This window comes from Mesoplodon bidens (genome assembly GCF_964165515.1).
Source record: "Mesoplodon bidens genome assembly, chromosome: 1".
NCBI lineage: Eukaryota > Metazoa > Chordata > Mammalia > Artiodactyla > Ziphiidae > Mesoplodon > Mesoplodon bidens.
Genome location: NC_138176.1, coordinates 170,455,981 through 170,474,632, shown reverse-complemented (window position 1 = coordinate 170,474,632; position 18,652 = coordinate 170,455,981). Strand labels below are relative to the sequence as shown.

Sequence of the window (18,652 nt, the reverse complement as noted above, 5' to 3'; positions counted from 1 at the left end):
AAAGGCATAACCCCCAAAAGATGCCCCCTGGAGTGATGGGGGGAGCCGTTTGTGTAGACCCTTCAGATCTAAATGCAGTGCTTCCCAAATGACCTCCCACATACCCCCTGGGTCTGAGGCTGTTAAGATGTTACACAAAAAGAATCCATCTTCAGCTCAGAAAACGGGGGAGAACAAAGGTTAACAGATTTCTTTACCACTTTACTACTTCTGGGAGCCTTTACCACATTAAAGCCCATTGTGCATCTCCAAGGGAGGGACAGGGAATGTATGTTTTCCCATATTTGGCATGAAATAATACATGTAAAATGCTTACACTAGTGCGTGGTTCATAGCCAAAACTTTCATAAATGACAGTTATCATTATTATAACAACCTGTTACAGAAGCAGCATCTCCTGGCAGGCAAGAGCATTTTGGAGCCAAAGTACCTGACCTTGAATCCTGGCTTCACCATTCACTCTTTGCGGTGGGACCTTGGAAAGGCCACTTAACTCATGGTGCTCAGTTTCCTCATCTGTAAAATGGACCTGTCTCCTGGGGTAGTTGAGAGGGTGAAATGAGTTAATACATAAAAAGAGTTCGCAGCAGCTCCAGGCACATGGTGAGCTCTAGAGAAGGGCCTCTGCTGCCGGCACAGGTGCTTCACGCTCTCTCACACAGCTCAGGTCCTCAGAACCCACTTCGAGAGATGCGTCTTTAATGGCATCTTTCTCTGACTTTGTATCAGTCTGTTTCCCCCATGGGATCTAGCTAGAGCTCCTGCTGTTGGGGGGGGGTGGAAGAGGGGGGAGTGCAAAGGAAGGAGCCAGACCTGCTTTCTATGTGGCCTCCGCCTCTGCGTTGTGTCCATTTCTCTGCTGGAGACGTTTCCCCTGCAACATTCTCACCTTCCCTCAGCCAAACCTGGGGGCGTTCAGGATTGCCGCACACCTGGGCTCAGGAGAGGCTGGAGTGACAGCTGTGCAGGGACAGCACTGCCCCAGGAGGGTGAGGTGGCAGATGCCCCTCCTGTGTCCTGGCAGGGAGACCAGGAGGAGTCAGAGGCACCTTGCCCCCAGGGTACTCCCTCTGGGCCAGAGGCCTGCATGTCAGGAACTAGCCTCTTCCCACAGGAGAAGGTGCTCAGGTGGGGGTGGAGGGTGCAGCCTGCAGGCTTCAGTCTCCAGCTGATGAACGGTGAATATGTGAGAGGCAGCAATGCCACAAGAGACCTTCATTAGACATGCAAATGCCAGGGTTGATATCTCTCTAGGGGTTGGGGACAAGGCTGTCCTGCTCTCCATCAGTCAGGGGAACTGCAGCCTGGGCCAGAATCTCAGGCAGGCATGGCTGGTGTGATAGGACCTGGAGAGCAAAGTGAACATTGCCCTGAGGGAGGGGCAACTCAGTAAGCGGTGGTGGTGGTGGCGAAGTTGGGATCCAATCATTTGTACGTTCATTTATTCAATCAATTGGCCAGTCAGTTGATATTTGAGTGTGCCCATTATATGCCAGCATCTCTTCCTAGTGAGTCTTTTTTTTTTAATTTTTCTTTATTTTTTATTTTTATTTTTTTGCTTTATAACAAATTTAATCAGTTATACATATACATATGTTCCCATATCCCCTCCCTTTTGCGTCTCCCTCCCACCCTCCCTATCCTACCCCTCCAGGGGGTCACAAAGCACCGAGCTGATCTCCCTGTGCTATGCGGCTGCTTCCCACTAGCTATCTACCTTACGTTTGGTAGTGTATATATGTCCATGCCACTCTCTCACTTTGTCACAGCTTACCCTTCCCCCTCCCCATATCCTCAAGTCCATCCTAGTGAGTCTTATGCCTCCAAACCCCTGCCGGTGCTGTGTCTTTTTTTTTTTTTTAATTAATTAATTTTTCGCTGCGTTGGGTCTTCGTTGCTGTGCATTGTCTTTCTCTAGTTGTGGCGAGCGGAGGCTACTCTTCTTTGTGGTGCACGGGCTTCTCATTGCGGTGGCTTTTCTTGTTGCAGAGCATGGGCTCTAGGCACGCGGGCTTCAGTAGTTGTGGCACACAGGCTTAGTTGCTCTGCGGCATGTGGTATCTTCCTGAACCAGGGCTCGAACCCGTGTCCCCTGCATTGGCAGGCGGATTCTTAACCGCTGCGCCACTAGGGAAGCCCCCCGGTGTTATGTCTTTTGCCTGGAGCACCTTCCTTTTGTTTTCTCTCTCTGGCAAACTCCTACTTGCTCTTCATGACCCATCCTAAATGTCACCATCTGTATAACCCTTTCCTCCAGGTGGACTTGTACACTCTGGGGTACATTTATGCATCTAAGCAATCTCATATCTGTATAGCAGTGTCTGTGCATATTGTGTGCTCCCCAAAAGCAGGGGTCCCTGAATCCCCATTGTGGGAGTCCCAGCCCCTAGCCCCTTCTCCCCCAGTGCTGCAGGGAGAATGAATGGGGTGTGGGGCAGAGCCATGTGAGGCAGGAGCTGCCCGTTGTAGTGCTGGGTGGAGCATGGTTCAGAGGACCATGGTGGCCTCCATGGTTGTCACAGTCATCCCTGGAGATTCTCATTTTCAGGATTTATGATGCTTTCATTCACAGAGTAGTTGATTCATGATCTTCTCCTTTACTCAGGCCTTAGTGAAAACTGAGTTGTTGTTATTCATATTAAGGTGGGGAAAAACAGACCAGAGGGGTGCAGCAAACTTCCTGAGGTCACACAGCATTGATGTGTGTTCGAGATAGAGACCAGACCTCTTGTCCTCCTGCTGGATGCTCCTCCATCAGCTCTACTTCCCTGGGTGGTTTATCCGAATGAGGGGAGATGGGGAGGGGAAGGGGGAGCAAGAACATCAGCAAGATTGGGCCTCTCCAGTGGACATGGAGGTGTTTGCCTGGGGGCCTCAGTGTATGTCCCAGGGATGATGGCCTGTGTACTCGGTACCTACTTCCTAGGCTGGCCAGGAAGTCCCCATGGGGAAGGAAGCTGTGGGTGCCAGGACAGCTACAAAGAAGAACAGCAGGCTGGGGGCTGGGTGACCAAACTCAAGTCCTTTCTCCTTCCCACCCAGGGAACGACGGTGCGTGTTATCACTGCCATCGACCAGGATAAAGGACGTCCCCGGGGGATTGGCTACACCATCATCTCAGGTAAGGCCTGGGCTGCCCTGGTCCCCCACCCCGACCCAAGAAGAGCCACATTAGGAGTGTCAGGCTCTGCAGGACTGTGGAGAGATCTGTGGCCATGTGGGACAGTGGCATGAAGGGACCTGCCCCCAGGGACAACCTCGGCCAAAGGACCCAGGCAGGGAACTGACCGGCTAAAGGAGGCAGGAGCAGGGGAGGGGAAAAGGATCTTGGAACGGAGGCTTAGGTGCGTGGGGCTGCTGGGTGGTGTTGGAAGGCAGGAGTGTGCGCCGCTGTCCGAGGTCTCTGGCTTCTGTGCACTTTGGGGCTCTGAGCCCAGGTCATTGGTGACTCTTAACCAGTGCTCTGGGATTTTCTTTGTTTTTCTTTACTCACTTGATGAAGAGATGGCAGCTGTTACATCACTTTAGAACTAATACAGCTGCAACTTTGGCTGATTTCATGCTCCTTTTACATTTCTGACCGTTAGAAAGTCACGTCTCGTCTGGAATGTTGCAGGGAGGCACATAAGGCCTCCTTTCCCACCCAGTCTCTTGGGTGAACAGAATAATGACTGAATGCAAAGGGGGTTCTGGTTGATGGGACCCCTCACCCCACGTCCCCACCCAAAGACTAACAAAGCAGCAGCTCCTTGGCTGTCTTGGGACTAGGTGGCTTTAGAGCAAGGTGGCTGGTGAGAGGTCCAGGAGAAACTGCTCACTCACACACTCCAGACCTGTCCCTGTTCTCCCACCCCCACCCCACACGTGGCCTCCCTGCCCAACCTGCTGGTGAGTGAACGGTCAGCCTGGTGCATCTGGGCAGGCCAGACTGATGGCCAGGAGGATGGCAGGCCACCAGGCCAGTGTCCACCCCATTGCCCCTCCCTACCACACTGCCAAGAATAGAGAGTGGCATTTTGGGGGCATTTTCTCCCTAAAGCTCAAAAGGCACCAATGTGTAGTGATCAAGAACATGGATGGAGTCTCTTGAGCATCCTGCCTGGGGTGGATCTCCATACCTCAGTTTCTCATCCATAAAATGGGAGCAATAACCTTAGGTGGTTCAAAAGTCAGAAGACTTACTATATGTAAAGAGCTTAATTAATGTATGTAAAGTACTTTATAAGTGTTAGCTGTTATTATTATCACTGCTAGCATCTAATAATACCTTCCAGGTGTTGAGGGTTAGCTGGTGTGAGGGAGACCCCTCACATCCTTGGAATGCAGGAAATCAGGGCATTATGGGCTTCCTGTGACCTACAGCTTCTAGCATAACTATTATTGTGCTTCTAGGCCCAGGGGACCCCAGGACCCAGAGCGAATGTCAGACCAGCTCATGTGGTCAGTAACAGCAGTGCGGGTTTGGGCATCTGCTCCCCGCACCCCATTTCCTCCCCATTCTGATGCCCAGGACAGGACTCAACAAGAGTAAAGCCCAATATGTACTTGTAGAATGAATGAATGAACACCACTCTAGAGTAATGGGTATTCAAATTCCAGTATGCCCAAGAATCACCTGGGGCTCCTACCAAAAATGCAGAGTCCTTGGCAGGCATGAAGATTCTCATTCTGTAAGACTGGGGTGCAATCCAGGAAAGCTCCTTTCTCCCAGTGCTCCAGAGGCAGGTGGTCCTTAGGCCAGGATATGGAAAAGGAAGTCCTAGGAAGGAAGGCAGAGTCCTCCTGGGAATTAGCGGGCCCTCTCCTGGTGAGCAGAGGAGAAGGGAGGCCCATGCTGATGCTGGTATCCTTCATGAGTTTGTCAAATTGGGAAGCAAAGCAAGTGCCTCCCAGTGACAAGGGGCTTGTGCTGGAGATCTGAGGGAACACCGGTGAGCCCCAAGGGTGATGGAGTTGGGGGCCTAGTATGAGGTGGCAGCATGAGCGGGATACCTGGCTGGGTAAGGGGTTGTCTCCTCATCTTATTGTCTCTGGGCTGCTTCCAGACATACTCCTAGATGGGGGTGGGGAGCAGGGAGCCAGGAGCTGGCCTGAGGTCATGGCCAGACTGGAAATAATGCCTGCAGTGACACTGGGAGGCCATCCTCCAGGGCATTGGTCCATTTCAGGTCCGTCCTGGGTGCCAGGCCACCAGCCCCAGACCCTCGGGTCCTCTCTAACCTTCAAAGATGGCCCCGGTCACCCCTTTCCTCTGGAGCAGGAGGCTGAAGGGCAGAGCTGCTTTGGTACCTGGGCCGGGCTCTGAAGCTTAGAGTCTGGGGGCGATTGCCTGCGGCAGCATCCTGTGAGGTCTCCAGAGGCAGCTCTCCTGGGCCAGGTTCCCAAGTGCAAACAACAGGACACGAAGGGAGACCCGGGGGATGTGTGTGAAGGTGGGGGCGGGAGGCAGAAAGTTCTGGAAGGCCTGGAGCACTTAGCATAGTTTTATAGGATTCCCGTTGCCCGCACAGATGTGCCTTGAGGGCTTTTAGAAAGGATGACAAATGGGTTTTCTCTTACCTGCCAACTTTGATTGATCGGTAATGGCTGCCCGAAGAGGACCAGGAAGCCAAGCAGGCTCAGTGCGGTATTCAGTTGGTAGAGTCTGCCATGGGTGTGGAAATGGAGGGGGCAGCACTGCGGCAAATGTCTGCCATCCTCGGCGAGATAGCACTTGGCAGGGTGGCCACGATGGTCTTCATGGTCATGGGTATTTGTCGCCACCCAACCGCACCCAAATCCTTTTCAGACAGCTTGAGGAAAGGGCAGTCCTCTTTCTTCCCTTGCCATCCTGAGCACCTGGCTCCCCTGCCTGCCCTTCTCCCCAGGCCTGGGCCGGTGTGGACTCCCTGTGAGCCAGCCTCAGCCCAAGCCCAAGCAGGCAGGCAGGCAGGAGGGCACAGTCCCCAGGGGGACAGGTGGACAGAGGCTAGGGTTTGGCCTCTTCTCTACTTCCCCCAGCCGGCCAGCGTAGCCACTGCTGCAAAGAACATTGTCTACCGAGGGCCTGGCCTCACACACCTGCCTCTCCAGGGGTGTTAAGTCGCAGCCCTCTCCCAGGTGGCTTGGCCGATGCCTGTTTGGCTTGAAGCGAGAAGAAGGGATGCCCTGCCCGGGCCCCTTCATGCTGACTGCCCAACGCTGGCCCTGAGGGCCCAGTGTGGGAGCCTGCTCCAGCCCAGGTGCTCTGGAACCATTTTCATTAGAAAGAAAGAACTGAGGGCCTCAGGGGCTCCTGGAGCTGGGTGCGAGTCCTGAGGGCACTGTGGGTGACCAAGTCCCCAGGTACCTCCAGAGCCTGGGCAGGTGGTCTGCCTCGGACACAGGTCTGAGCCCACAGTGATCCATGGCACAAGTTTAACCTGCCCAGCTCCCTGAGGCCCTGTCCCCTCCGGGCTGTTTATCATCCCTGCAGCTGGGGGGATTTATGTCCGCACACCAGTGCTTTCCCCATTACTAATGAGCCCTCTGTTTTGCCAAGAACAAAGAGGCCTTCAGAGGTAAGTTATGGCTCCATTGCCATCAATTTGTTCTCAGCCTCTTATGGCCAAACTACGACCAAAGAAGGACAAGGTTTTTGCCCAGAGAGAACCTGGCACGGGCCCCATCGCTCCCTCAGCCTGTGCCTGCCCTGCCACTCACCAAGGGCATCACTTCCTCCAGGGCCTGACCTCTGGAGCTCTGCGGGCTCCTATCCCCAGTGGCCAGCCCAGCCTGGTCTGAGCAGACACCCTCCTCTACCAGATGGAGGTAGTCCTGCTTCAAGGGGCAGCTGCCCTGCAGAGCGCTGGACTTGGAGTCCAGAATTGTCCGTTTGAGGCCCAGCACCTCCACCTGCCGCAGGGTATCCAGCCAAGGCGTTTGGCCCTCTTAACCCCATAATCCTCATTCATGGAATGGAGATAATAACTCCTGTGGCAGATGAGATGATGCCAGAGAGACTCTAAAGGGCCATAAAATATTAAGCATTATTGTCAAAGAAAGATCAAGACCAGAGGTCCTTGGGACTCCTAGTCACTCACTTGCTCCTTAATTCATTTAAGTATAGAGAAGTAAGTGGTTGAGAGTGCAAGCTTTAGGGCCGTGTCCAGGGTGGTGACTGCTAGCTGTGCTGGCCAATACGGTTGCCCGTGTGGCACTGGAGCACTTGAAATGTGGCCAGTCTGATTTGAGCTGTGCTGTAAAGATAACACACAGGATTTTGAAGACTTAGTATGAAAAACAGATTGTCAAATATCTCAGTAATGTCTTACATTGATGACATGTTGAAATGGTATACTCAATGTACTGGGTTAAAGATAACATACTATTAAAATTAACTTTACCTATTTATTTTTTCATTTAATGTGGCTACTAGAAATTTTCAAATAGCACATGTGGCTCGCATTCTATTTCAATGAGCAGCTCTAGTGCAGAGGTAGACGGCCTTGGCTTGCCTTCTACCACCGACCAGCTATGTAACCTTCTGAGTGTCCGTTTTCCAGTCTGTAAAGTGGAGGTAATAATAACCCATGTCTCACAGGGATGCTATGAGGATTCCGTGAGCTAAGACGCGTATGCACTTAGCAGAGCACCTGAATTTGTAGTAAGTCCTCAACAAATGGAGACTCCTACTATCCACCCACAGTGGATTGAGGGTCTTCTCTATGCGAATGTCCTGAGAGCTGGTGGGGCCCGAATCACTGTCTCAGCCTCAGGAACCTGCAGGCAGTCAGGGGGACAGGCTGCAATGCCTTGGTGGAACACTGTGGAGACCAGCAGGGGCTGTGCTGATAATTGTTAACATGGAACAATGGCTCCATGGGGGCTCCACTAGACTGTTCTTTCTACTTTTGTGTATATTCAAAAATATCCATCATAAAAAGTGAGAAAGAATCCGTGGGAGGGGGGCGCCTCCCCAGCCATCACTGGGAGGAGAGGCTCAACCAGGAGAGATCGTCTAAGCCAGCCCTGACTGATGAGCAGGAACCAGCCGGGAAGTGTGGAGGGAGGGTCTGTTGCAGGCAGAGGAACAGTGAGTACCAAGATCCCAGAGCGTGCAGCCCGATCTTGGCGCTGCAGTAATTGAGCGTGGCTGAGCTCAGCACGTGAGGGAGGCCGTGGGAGAGGAGGCCACAGGGGGAGGCAGGGCCAGCCACGCAGGGTGTGAATGCCCAGCCCAGGAGAACGCCAGGCCCTGGTCCTGAGGGCAGCGGGGAGCCAGGTCAGCAGGGGAGGGACGTGGTCGGGGTTGCATTATGCGAAGCTCACAGTGGGTTGGAGGAGGGCAGGTGGAAGCAAGCAGGTAAACGGGGAGGCATTTTCATTTTCCATAAATACTGGACTGATGAATTCTGTCATTTTACTCTCTGCTTCCTGTAATTGACACTAAACAAACCCTTCTCCAGTACCCGAAGGCCCTCACCACCCTGGGGTGTGAGGATTTGGTGAAGGAGCCCAAGCTAGCACTTTCCACCACTTTCTGCATTACAGCGCCATCTCCGCCCAGACACCACTTTCCAGACTGAAGGGGCCTAACCTCTCTCATCATCCCTTTCCCTATCTGAGCCCTGCTTCCCTGGGTCTCCTGCAGTTCTGCAATATCCCCCAGGGTGAGGGGAGGGGAACCCCATTTGTTGGGTGCCTGCTGTGTGCCAGGCACTGCCTGGACGCGTTTACCCCTCACAGTAGTGTATGAGGGAGACATTATTACTCCACTTTATAGGCATGTAGAGCAAGACTCAGGGACTTTTATAGACTGACCAAGGGTCACAGCTACAAAGCAGAAGAGCCGGGATTTGAACCCAAGTCTCTTGGGTTTCAGAATATAGCCAATTTGCATGATGACACTGGTTCTCCAAGTGTTGTCTCCAGATCAGCTTCACCTGGGAACTATATTAGTCATGAAAAAATTTTTACCCCACCCTTAACCTGAATTAGAAACTCCAGGGGTGGGGCCCAGGTGATGCTGATGTGGCTGGTCTGGGGACCACCCTTTGAGAAGCTCTGGTCTAGAAGAGCACGTGTCATCAGCAAGATAATATCACCCCCAAGGGGGCAAAAATTTATTCTGAGAGGTAAAAAATATCTTACTTCTTTTATGTATAAGGCACAGATATACATATGCTATATCTGTGGTATTAAAATTTCATGCAGCTTGGGGGAGCAGTTAGGAAAAATGTCTCAAATGGCTAGGGAGGTTGGAGGGACATGCGGTAATGAAACTCAGGTTGAGAAACACTGACCTAGAATGAAGAATAGGTGCGCAGTATCAGGGCTGAAAGCCCTCAGTCCCAGCTTGGAAGGCAGTGGCCTCACCACTGGGTCACACTGGCGGACTTGCCCAGGTTGGTTAGTGAAGGACAAAGCACTCACTCGCCCCTCGCTGGATTTCACTTGCAATGCTACCAAGTGCGGCAGTTCCTTGAAAATACATTGAGCGCTTTGAAATGAAAGGGTGTGTGTGTGTGTGTGTGTGTGTGTGTGTGTAGAGAGAGGAAGAATAAGCAGTCAGACTTGCCCAAGCCCACACGCCCACGTATGCCAATAACTAAATCGGGCCCCTGGCCATGGCCTGGTGGGAGACAGCTATCACAGGAGACCATCATTTGAATCACTTCAAAGCCCTTGTGATTAAGCTGCTTGGCATGTTTCTCCCCCCAAGAAGTAAAAACTCAGGAAAAGCAGATCTGCTTTGGAAGTCTGAATTGCACACCAAAGCCCCTGGCTTGGAGTACACAGTGGGTGCCTGGAAGCCCCAGAAACCTCAGGGCATCTGGCCAGGCACAGTGGGGAACGGATGGAACCAAGAGGGAGCCAGGGAGGAGTCAGGGCAGATCAGAGACAAGTGGTGGGGCCAGTTGGTGGAGGGCATACAAGGCAAAAGACATGGGTGCTTGAGCATGGCTGGGGGTGGGAGGGTCATCAGAGGATTTATCTCATAGGAGTTCTGGATGATCAGAACAGGAAGCACTGCAATGAGGGTGATCTGCTAACAGGTTACTGCATCAGTCTAGGGGAGGACTGGGGGTTGTTGTGAAGATGTACAGGAGGGAAGTCGGCAAGGTGATATAGTGAAAATAGATGGTGCAGGAAAAGGGGGAGACAAAGAAGCTTCTAACCTCTAAGTCTAGGTTTCTGGGGTCCTGGTGGTAGCCTAGGCAGAAAGGGACATATTCATAAGGAAAGCTGACCTGCTTACACCTATGACTACCACACTAGACCCGTGTCAGCACGTGTACCAGATCTCCCCCATCCCATACCAAGGCAGACATCGCTAATTCATCGCAGCACACTTTCCCACTGAGCCTGAATGGGCCTCCAAACCTCCATCAGCCACTGGTAGTTGATAGGCATTCTCTTGAGAGCTGGAATGAATGTGCCATCCAAGGTTTATCCAGTTTGCATCCCATGGCTCTCTTCTTTCAACAATATTTAGGCACAGTGCCTCTGACTTTTTAAAAATTTGATTAAACATATATTATTTCCAGTTCTCTCCCACCACATACCAAAACAACAACAATAGGTCACACTAACACTAAATTCCTCCTGATGAACCACGGGAGAGCCCGCACTTCATTCTCCCTGATCCTTCTCCCTACTCTCTTCAGGGGTATCTTCGCTCCTGCTACCCACACTCTTCTGTGCCCCACCTTTGTGATAAACCTGAGTCTTTGTTCTTCTCTCCTTTACTGAGGCCCTGCATGCTCTTTGTCAGTAGCTGTGCCTTGCCCCTTGCTTCTTTCCCATGAATCAAATTGGTCAGTGGACTTTGAAGAGGTTTCACCGCCATGGTCTGAGACCCTCCCTTTCTGCTTCTCCTCTTTCCCACACCCTCCTCATGGGCAGGAGTCTCTGACCCTTGCTCAGGACACTATAGAGCCTCCTGTGGGCCCCATGTACTGTGGGAGCATGCCCAGGACCTCCCACTTAGGCCCAAGCAGCACCTCGATTCCACCTCCACAGCTGGGCAGGGGATGGCCCTCAACTCAGCTCAGAACCCACTTCTCTCCAGGCCTGGAGTCTGGCAGACCAGTCGTGGCTGGAGGCTGCTTTCGGGGGCTGGGGCTCATTCTACTTCATGCCTAGTGGTTGCTTTGGTGGGAAGTTCTAGTCTGATTTCCCCAGGTCAACAGATATTTGTCTTTTTAAAAATTTGGCTCATTTCTAGTTTTTCCTCATCGCTAAATAACTGCTTTTTATTGAACTGCTAGGGCTTGAGATCCTTGGAGGGTTGTGAAATTAGCTGGCATTTGTTTTGCATTCTCTTTCTTTATCTTGGCACACTTCAGGCACACAGAACTGCTTTAGACATCGTCCTTGGCTCACAGTCAGCACTGGTCCACCTTGGTTTCATTATTAATTTTTAATAATATTGTGGACACCCGTGAACCCACCAACCAACCCAAGAGCTAAACCATCATGCATACCTCACATACCTGTGTTCCTCCTCCAGTCCATCCCTTGCCTCCCCATCCCATAGCTGTCTCTTTCAATCTTGCATTTTTTCATTCCTCTGCTTTTAAAAAATATTTTGTCACATTGCATATTGCTTGCACTTAGTTACCTTTGAACTTTATTTAAAAAGTATCATACACGGTCTCCTGGGACTTGTGTTTTCTCTTCAATATGATATATCCAAGATCCATCCATATTTTTTTTTGATGTGGATATTTTTTGTTCATTTTCATTACTCTGTATTACTTCATCATGTGAAACTATCACAGGTCATCCATTTTCTTGTCGAATGGTATATACACTGATTTTTGTTATTACCAGCCATGCTGCTCTAACATCTTGTATATCTCTCTCTGAACTTGTGGGAGAGTTTGCCTTGGGCTACATACATCCTCTCTCACCCTCACCCTAACCCCAGTAGACGGCTGGCCAGAGCCATTTTACAGATAAGGAAACTAGACCCACAGAGCTCACAAGACGTGCTTAGGGTCCCACAGCACATAAGTGGGGGACACAGGATTCAAACCCAGACCTTCGTGCTTCCAAAACCCACATTCTTTTTGCTATCTTTTACTATTCTGCCTGGGAAACCAAGTGATTCGTGTCAACCAGCTGGTCTGCGTGCTGGACTGGAATCCTAGGATTCATTCATTCATTCATTCAGTTAACCAGTGGATATTAATTCAGTGCCTACTGTGTGCCAGGCTCCATGCCAGACCCCGGGGACCAACCGTGAAGGGAAAGTCGCTGTCACTGTACCCACAGAGCTCACATTCTAGTGAGGAAGAGATAACTAAACATCAGCAAAGGCAGTGTCTCCTGGCCATGTTAAGTATTGGGAAGGAAATACCAGCATGAGGAGAAGGTAACTGGGGTGAGGGGCCACTTAGGAAGGGGAGTCAGGAAGGCTGGACAAGGGGGACGTCAGCCGCCTACCTCAGCCTCCCCAGGCTGTGGGCTTGGGAGGGAATCTCGTCCTCCCACCTCAGAAAAGCTCTCAAATATCTTTGGGGAGCTTTGAACCTGCAATGAGCCCCTCTAAGCAGCTCAGATTCCCAGCTCCCTTTTTCATCTGACTCCCCGGATGACTGCTCAGCTTTCAAGGCAGCCCCCAGCCGGGGCTAATCTGAAATAAAAGTTTTTATTTATCTAGCTTGATACCTGGTGCAAGGTTAAATCATACAAGAGAAAAAGCAATAAAAGAGAAAGATTAAGTGTAAGGCACCGTCTTAGGCATGCCCTTTTGCAATATGGTTACAAAGATATTAAGCCTGAAGTCACCCACAGCCTCACACTGCTGTTCCCTCGCCTCTCTGGGCTCTGCGTAGCCAAAACAGGAAGGAGGAGAAGAGGATGGGGTGGGGGCCACAGGAGGGAGACACCCTGGGGTGCCCTACAGAGAGGGTGCGTGAAGCAGATGGAGTTCTAGTGGCTCAGCCCATCAGCCACATCCCGCCCCCACGTGGCTCTGATTCATGACTTCCTGGCGGAACAAAAATGTTGACATCTGCACCTACGTTCCTGTCAGCATCTCCATGTCATCAGCATTTATTGTGTGCCTGCTGTGAGCCAGGCACCCTGCAGAGAGAGTGGGAAAACTCTTAGTCACAGGCCCTTCTCACAGCCAGCCTGACTCAGGTCTCAGCTGACCTGGAGCAGGCTACTTGTACTATCTGTGCCTCAGTCTCCTCATCTGTACAGTGGGAATGTTAATAGAGTTTATCCAAAACATTATCGTCTGGTTGATGACAAGCGCATGCAAAAGATACTAGGGTTCCTCAGCACGCAGGTGGTAATGGAGTCCCTAGAAAGGCAAATGTCGCTGGCTCTTGCCTCTCCTCTCTGCCTGCGAAAACCTAAGACTACAGCTCTTGGTAAGATCCCCAAGCATTGCAGAGTCCCCTATGGCCAGGGAGGGAGGCGGTTCCCATGTGCTGTCTAACTGACCTTGTCTTTTGCCCCTGATCCCTTGTGGGTGTCCCTTGCACAAAGCCAAGAGGGTAACTCACCTGGGCCGCTGCTGTCAACACCCTCCGTAGCCGCTGGAATGGCCCCGCATGCCCCGGACACTCCATGACCCTGGAGCCAAAGTGGATTGTGGGCAGAGACAGGGGCTGCTCCTCTCCCCTACCTGCAGCTGCACTCAGACCCCACAGCATCCCTGCTGGGCCCCTCTGTACTCCATGACCCCCCACCATATAAACAACTCCTCCTACTCCAGCCTTCAGTTCTCCTCTTGGTGGGGCCCAGACAGAGCCATGAGGATACCGTGACAGCCTCCATACCCCCATCTCTCCTACAGAACCCATGTTTTAAAGCAATTTAAAATAGGAAAGGAAAGGGAAGGGACCTTTCTTTTAGCCCACATATCAGACACTGTGGAGGCCCACCCACGAGTTCACCAGATAGGTCCAGTATTGGCCCTAGGGAGAACCCAGCTGCACAAGTAATTCATCATACAAGCCTGAAGCATGGCATGTATAACAAATGCTCCAGGAGGTCACGAAAGGGTTTGTCTTTGGGAAAGGCAGTCCTTGAGGGATGATTTAGAGAGACCATAAGGAAGGGGGCGTCACCAGTCACAGGGCAGGGTGTGAACACACATTTAGGGGACCTCCTATCCAGCCCTAACACCCTCTTCCAACATGAGACTCACATTGGGAGAGCTTTGAATGCCAGAGTAAGGGGTCACAATAACATAGTAATAGTAGCAAACACTTTGTGGATGCCTAGGACTAGATCTAAATGCTTCTGCATCAACTATTTAAATTCTCCTACTAACCCCATGAGGTAAGTACTATTATTGTCAGCCCGTTTTACAGATGAAGAAACTGAGGCCCAGCTGCCCAAAGTCACATGGCTGGTGGGAGGAAGAGCAGGTTGGCTCTAGAGCCCACACTCCTCCAGTGCCCCTGGCCTCCCCTCCCCTTCCCCCTGCCCTGAGCACCTGATGGGACTGCCGGGGTCTGGGAGTCACTGGATCTACCTGTGGGTTTGGCTGTCTTCCTGTGCCCCTGCAGCCCTCCCTCTGCCTCTCTGTCAGGTGCTCCTCCTGAGTCAATTAACTGGCTGCCCCATTCAAATATTTGACCAATATCCTGGAAACAGAGATTTCAGGGCAGATATTTCCAGACATTGATTGAAGTGAACAAACATTCTGACACAGAAGGAATTTATTGCTCACATTTTCCTTCTGCTGGGCTGTGCTCCATTCCAGCGCCTTCAGAAGACATCTCTTTTGTGGGGGGCAGTGGGGTGGAGTCAGGCTGCCTCTGTTTTCTAGCTCACTGCCCCTCCCGCCCCCTCCTGCTGCCAGTGCAGGAAGATGCCCCACTCTGAAGGACCACATCAGTGAAAGCAGAAGCTGAAGGGCGCTTCACAACAATGTCCAGCATAGCAAGGGTTATTTTAAAGGAGCCAGTGACTGATTTTTCTTCTTAATGATGGTCGGAGTCTTAAATGTCCAGAGAGCCATTTAGTTGGGACTTAGGGAGCACTTTGGAAAGGACGACTTGAGGTCCTGGGGTGCTGTCGGTCCTTTAGAAGTTTGTAGGGACAGAAGAGTTACAGCTTCATGACTCAGCAGATGCTTAGTGAGGAGGTCTTGGCGAGCCAGCCTCCCTTCTTGGTGGTCTTAAGGAGACAGGATCCAGAATGGACATTGGAAATGGAAAACCATTCTGTGAGAAGCTTAAGGATTTGCTGGGGAGGTAAACGTATGAATAGTTGCTTGTCCATCCTTACAGGATTTGCTGAGGGACTCATGCTTGTCAGCAAGTCCTCTGGGAGATCAGAGAAGGCTGAGAGCGTTGGGGGCTGGGGCTGGGGCTGGGGCGAGGGCAGCAGCTTCACCCCAACTGACCGCTGATTCCCCAGAGATGATTTTAAGTGACACGCGGGTGGGGCGTGAAATAACATCACATTGCACAGTGAGAGGGCTATTCCCTTCTCAATTCTCTTTTAGAATTTCTATTTCTGTCAGTGCTGTCCAGGAGAAAGTCCAGTTGGGTACTCACATCTTTAACACCTCTCTACCACTTGGCTCATCTCCCTACTTAACAGAAGGAGAGCAGGCTGGAGCCTTCAGATGCCAAGCTGATGCAGCTGAAATCTCACCACGTACGCTCATTTTCTCTATTTTACAATGACTATTTATGGCCAATGAACTGGTTCTCCATTTGTGAGATGCTTAGATAGATTCTTTTAGAATGATTATTTAAGGGAGAAACGGAATCAAATGAAAGAAAAATAGAAAATAATAATAATAGGAGTTGCATACACATATGGAAAAAGTTGGGAGGGTGGCATCCAAATGACTAAAGATTGGGCAGTCCTGACATCGGAGTAACTTGACCTGAACCTTTCCTTATCTGTACAACGGGAAGGACGATGGAGCTCCCGGGGGTTCTGAGAGTTGTATTGATACATGTAAAGTGCTCAGAACAGCGCCCAACACCAGGCAAGAACTCAGGAAACACCAGCCCTCTGTTGGATAGAATCGTGTAAATGATACCACCTTGGAAATGAGGGAGGACTAGAGCCCACAAGGCAGTATTATTGAGACTGAAGGGTGGGTGGGTTAGGTGGGGAGGAGGGCATCCCAAGCAGGTGGGACCAACTGGAGCAAAGCCTTTGAGGAAGGACTATTCATGAGATGTCTGAAAGGCAGCAGACAAGCCCACTGGGCTGTAGAGGAGGAAGGTGGAAGGTGATTTGAATGGTCTTACGGGTCAAGCTATGGAGTGTTGGTTGTTCCTTTTAGGGCACCTGTGGTTCCAAGAATTCAAGTATGCTTAGGAAGCTCAGAGAAAGGGGCCTTCTGTGAGGCTGTGGGGTTCCTATAGGAATCCGGGACAGACCCTCCTTGGAGTCAGGCCTTCCAGGATGAGGAACTGGGACAGAGCTTGAGCCCTCTCTCCTTTCTTACAGCATTTATGTTTGTTTCCTATGGCTTCAGTAACAAACTACCACAAGCTTAAGGGCTTAAAACAACAGATATGTTTTCTCTTATGATTCTGGAGGCCAGAGTCCAAAGAGATTTAGTTCCACAGGGCTAAAGTCAAGGTGTCAGCCAGGCTGGTTCCTTCTGGAGGTTCCAGTAGAGAATCTACCCCTTGCCTCCTCCAGCGGCTGGTGGCTGCCAGCATTCATTGGCTTGTGGCTGGAACATTCCAATCTCTTTTTTCCTGGCCACATTGCCTTCTCCTCTTCTGTAGTCAGATCTCCCTCTGCTTCCCTCTTTAAGGACATCTGTGATTATTTGTAGGGTCCAGCCGATAATCTCCCCATATCAAGATGCTTAACTGAGTCACAGTTGTAACTTCCCTTTTGTTACAAAGGTACATTCAGAGGTTCCAGGGATTAGGACCTGGATGTCTGATGGCCATTATTTAGCCTACCACAGCATCTTTGCCCCTCTCTGAAAATTTGCCCCGCTCATGTCCCTCTTCTCCAATGGCTCCCTCATGATCTTCCAGGATGGATCCATGCATCTACCTAGTCCATGATGGCTATATTGACCTCTCTCCATCATGGCTACTCTTGAAATATCCTTTTGACTTCTGCCTCAGCTGTCAACCATCTCCATATTCTAGTTTTCCAGTTCCAAACTTCCTACAGGGGGTCAGATTGGCCAGCTCATCATCACAAGCAGCGTCCACAAGCATAGGGACCTGGCAGCCTGAGATGGTGTCATCCGGAAGCTGGTACAGAAGAGAGCAGCAGGACAATGAGTGGGATGAGCCCCAAATCCATCTAGTACATTTTAAAAGATAGACAATAGCCCAATGGGACAGAATAGAGCTCTTAGAACCAGACCCACATATAAATATGGAAACTTTATATATGATGAAGATGGCACCACAAATCAATGAAGAAAAGATGACTTGTATAGTCACTGGTGCTGGGAAAACTAACTCACTATATGGAGAAAAATAAAGTGAGATCCCTACCATGCACTGTATACCAAGGTAGACTCCAGATGGATTAAAGACTTCAATGTGAAAGGTGAAATATAAAGCTCATAAAAGGAAACGTGGGGGTATATCTCTGTGACCTTGTAGTTGGAAAGGACTTCTTAACACCCAAGAACACATGCCATAAATGAAAAATTGATCATCAAAGGATTTCCAATTCCACTGAAATATATAGACAAAGTTAACAACAGATGACATGTGTGGAACAGATTTTTGCAACAATTAAAACCAACAAGGGACTAATATTTAGAACATATAAGGAATTCCTGCAAATCAATAGGAAAAAGTTGGTAAAGTCAATAGAAAAATAAGCAAAGTATATTCACAGAATGGGACACCCCAAAGATTAGTGGATATACGTATAGGTACCAAAACTGTCTAGAAATCAGAGAAATGCAGATGGCAGTTACAATGACCAACTTCTTCATACTCACATGGGCATATGGGCCAGGTCCTCCCTCTGCCTGTTTTTGTATGATCTACAAGCTAAGAATGGATTTTAAAGATGAGTATTTTTGCAGTTGATTTGATGGTAGTAAACACTATCTTTGAACTCCACTTAAGTAAAATATTATCCTTTGCCCCAAAATTCCATTCTTCTTACTAGTAGACCAGTGTTACAAAAAATTGTGCTCAATTATTGTTATACTTCAAATTTCATCAAAAATTTTGTGGAAATTTGTTTTCTCTCATTAAGTGAGTACCAACATAATGTCCTCAATTTTTCCTCTTGACCTGCAAGGTCTAAAACATTTACTATGACCTTTTACAGAAAAGGTTTGCCAACCCCTACACTAAAGAATACTCTATATCAGTATGGAGGTTCCTTAAAAAACTAAAAATAGAACTACCATATGACCCAACAATCCCACTACTGGGCATATACCCTGAGAAAACCATAATTCAAAAAGAGTCATGTACCACAATGTTCATTGCAGCTCTATTTACAATAGTCAGGACATGGAAGCAACCTAAGTGTCCATCAAGAGATGAATGGATAAAGAAGATATTGCACATATATACAATGGAATATTACTCAGCCATAAAAAGAAATGAAATTGAGTTATTTGTAGTGAGGTGGATGGACCTAGAGTCTGTCATGCGTAGTGAAGTAAGTCAGAAAGAGAAAAAAAATACCATATGCTAACACATATAACTGGAATCTAAAAAAAAAAATGGTTCTGAAGAACCTAGGGGCAGGA

General features: G+C 49.9%; 1 protein-coding gene across 1 annotated transcript in view; it reads left to right on the top strand.

Moving 5' to 3' along the window:
- LOC308628990 (cadherin-23-like) overlaps positions 1–18,652 on the top strand; it is a gene marked incomplete at its 5' end in the record, with an annotated part of 201,076 nt that overhangs the window by 133,120 nt on the left and 49,304 nt on the right. Inside the window, one exon of the mRNA XM_081256434.1 lies at positions 3,043–3,121. Within this exon, the coding sequence (XP_081112560.1) occupies positions 3,043–3,121 (79 nt within the window). The remainder of the gene's footprint in view (positions 1–3,042; positions 3,122–18,652) is intronic.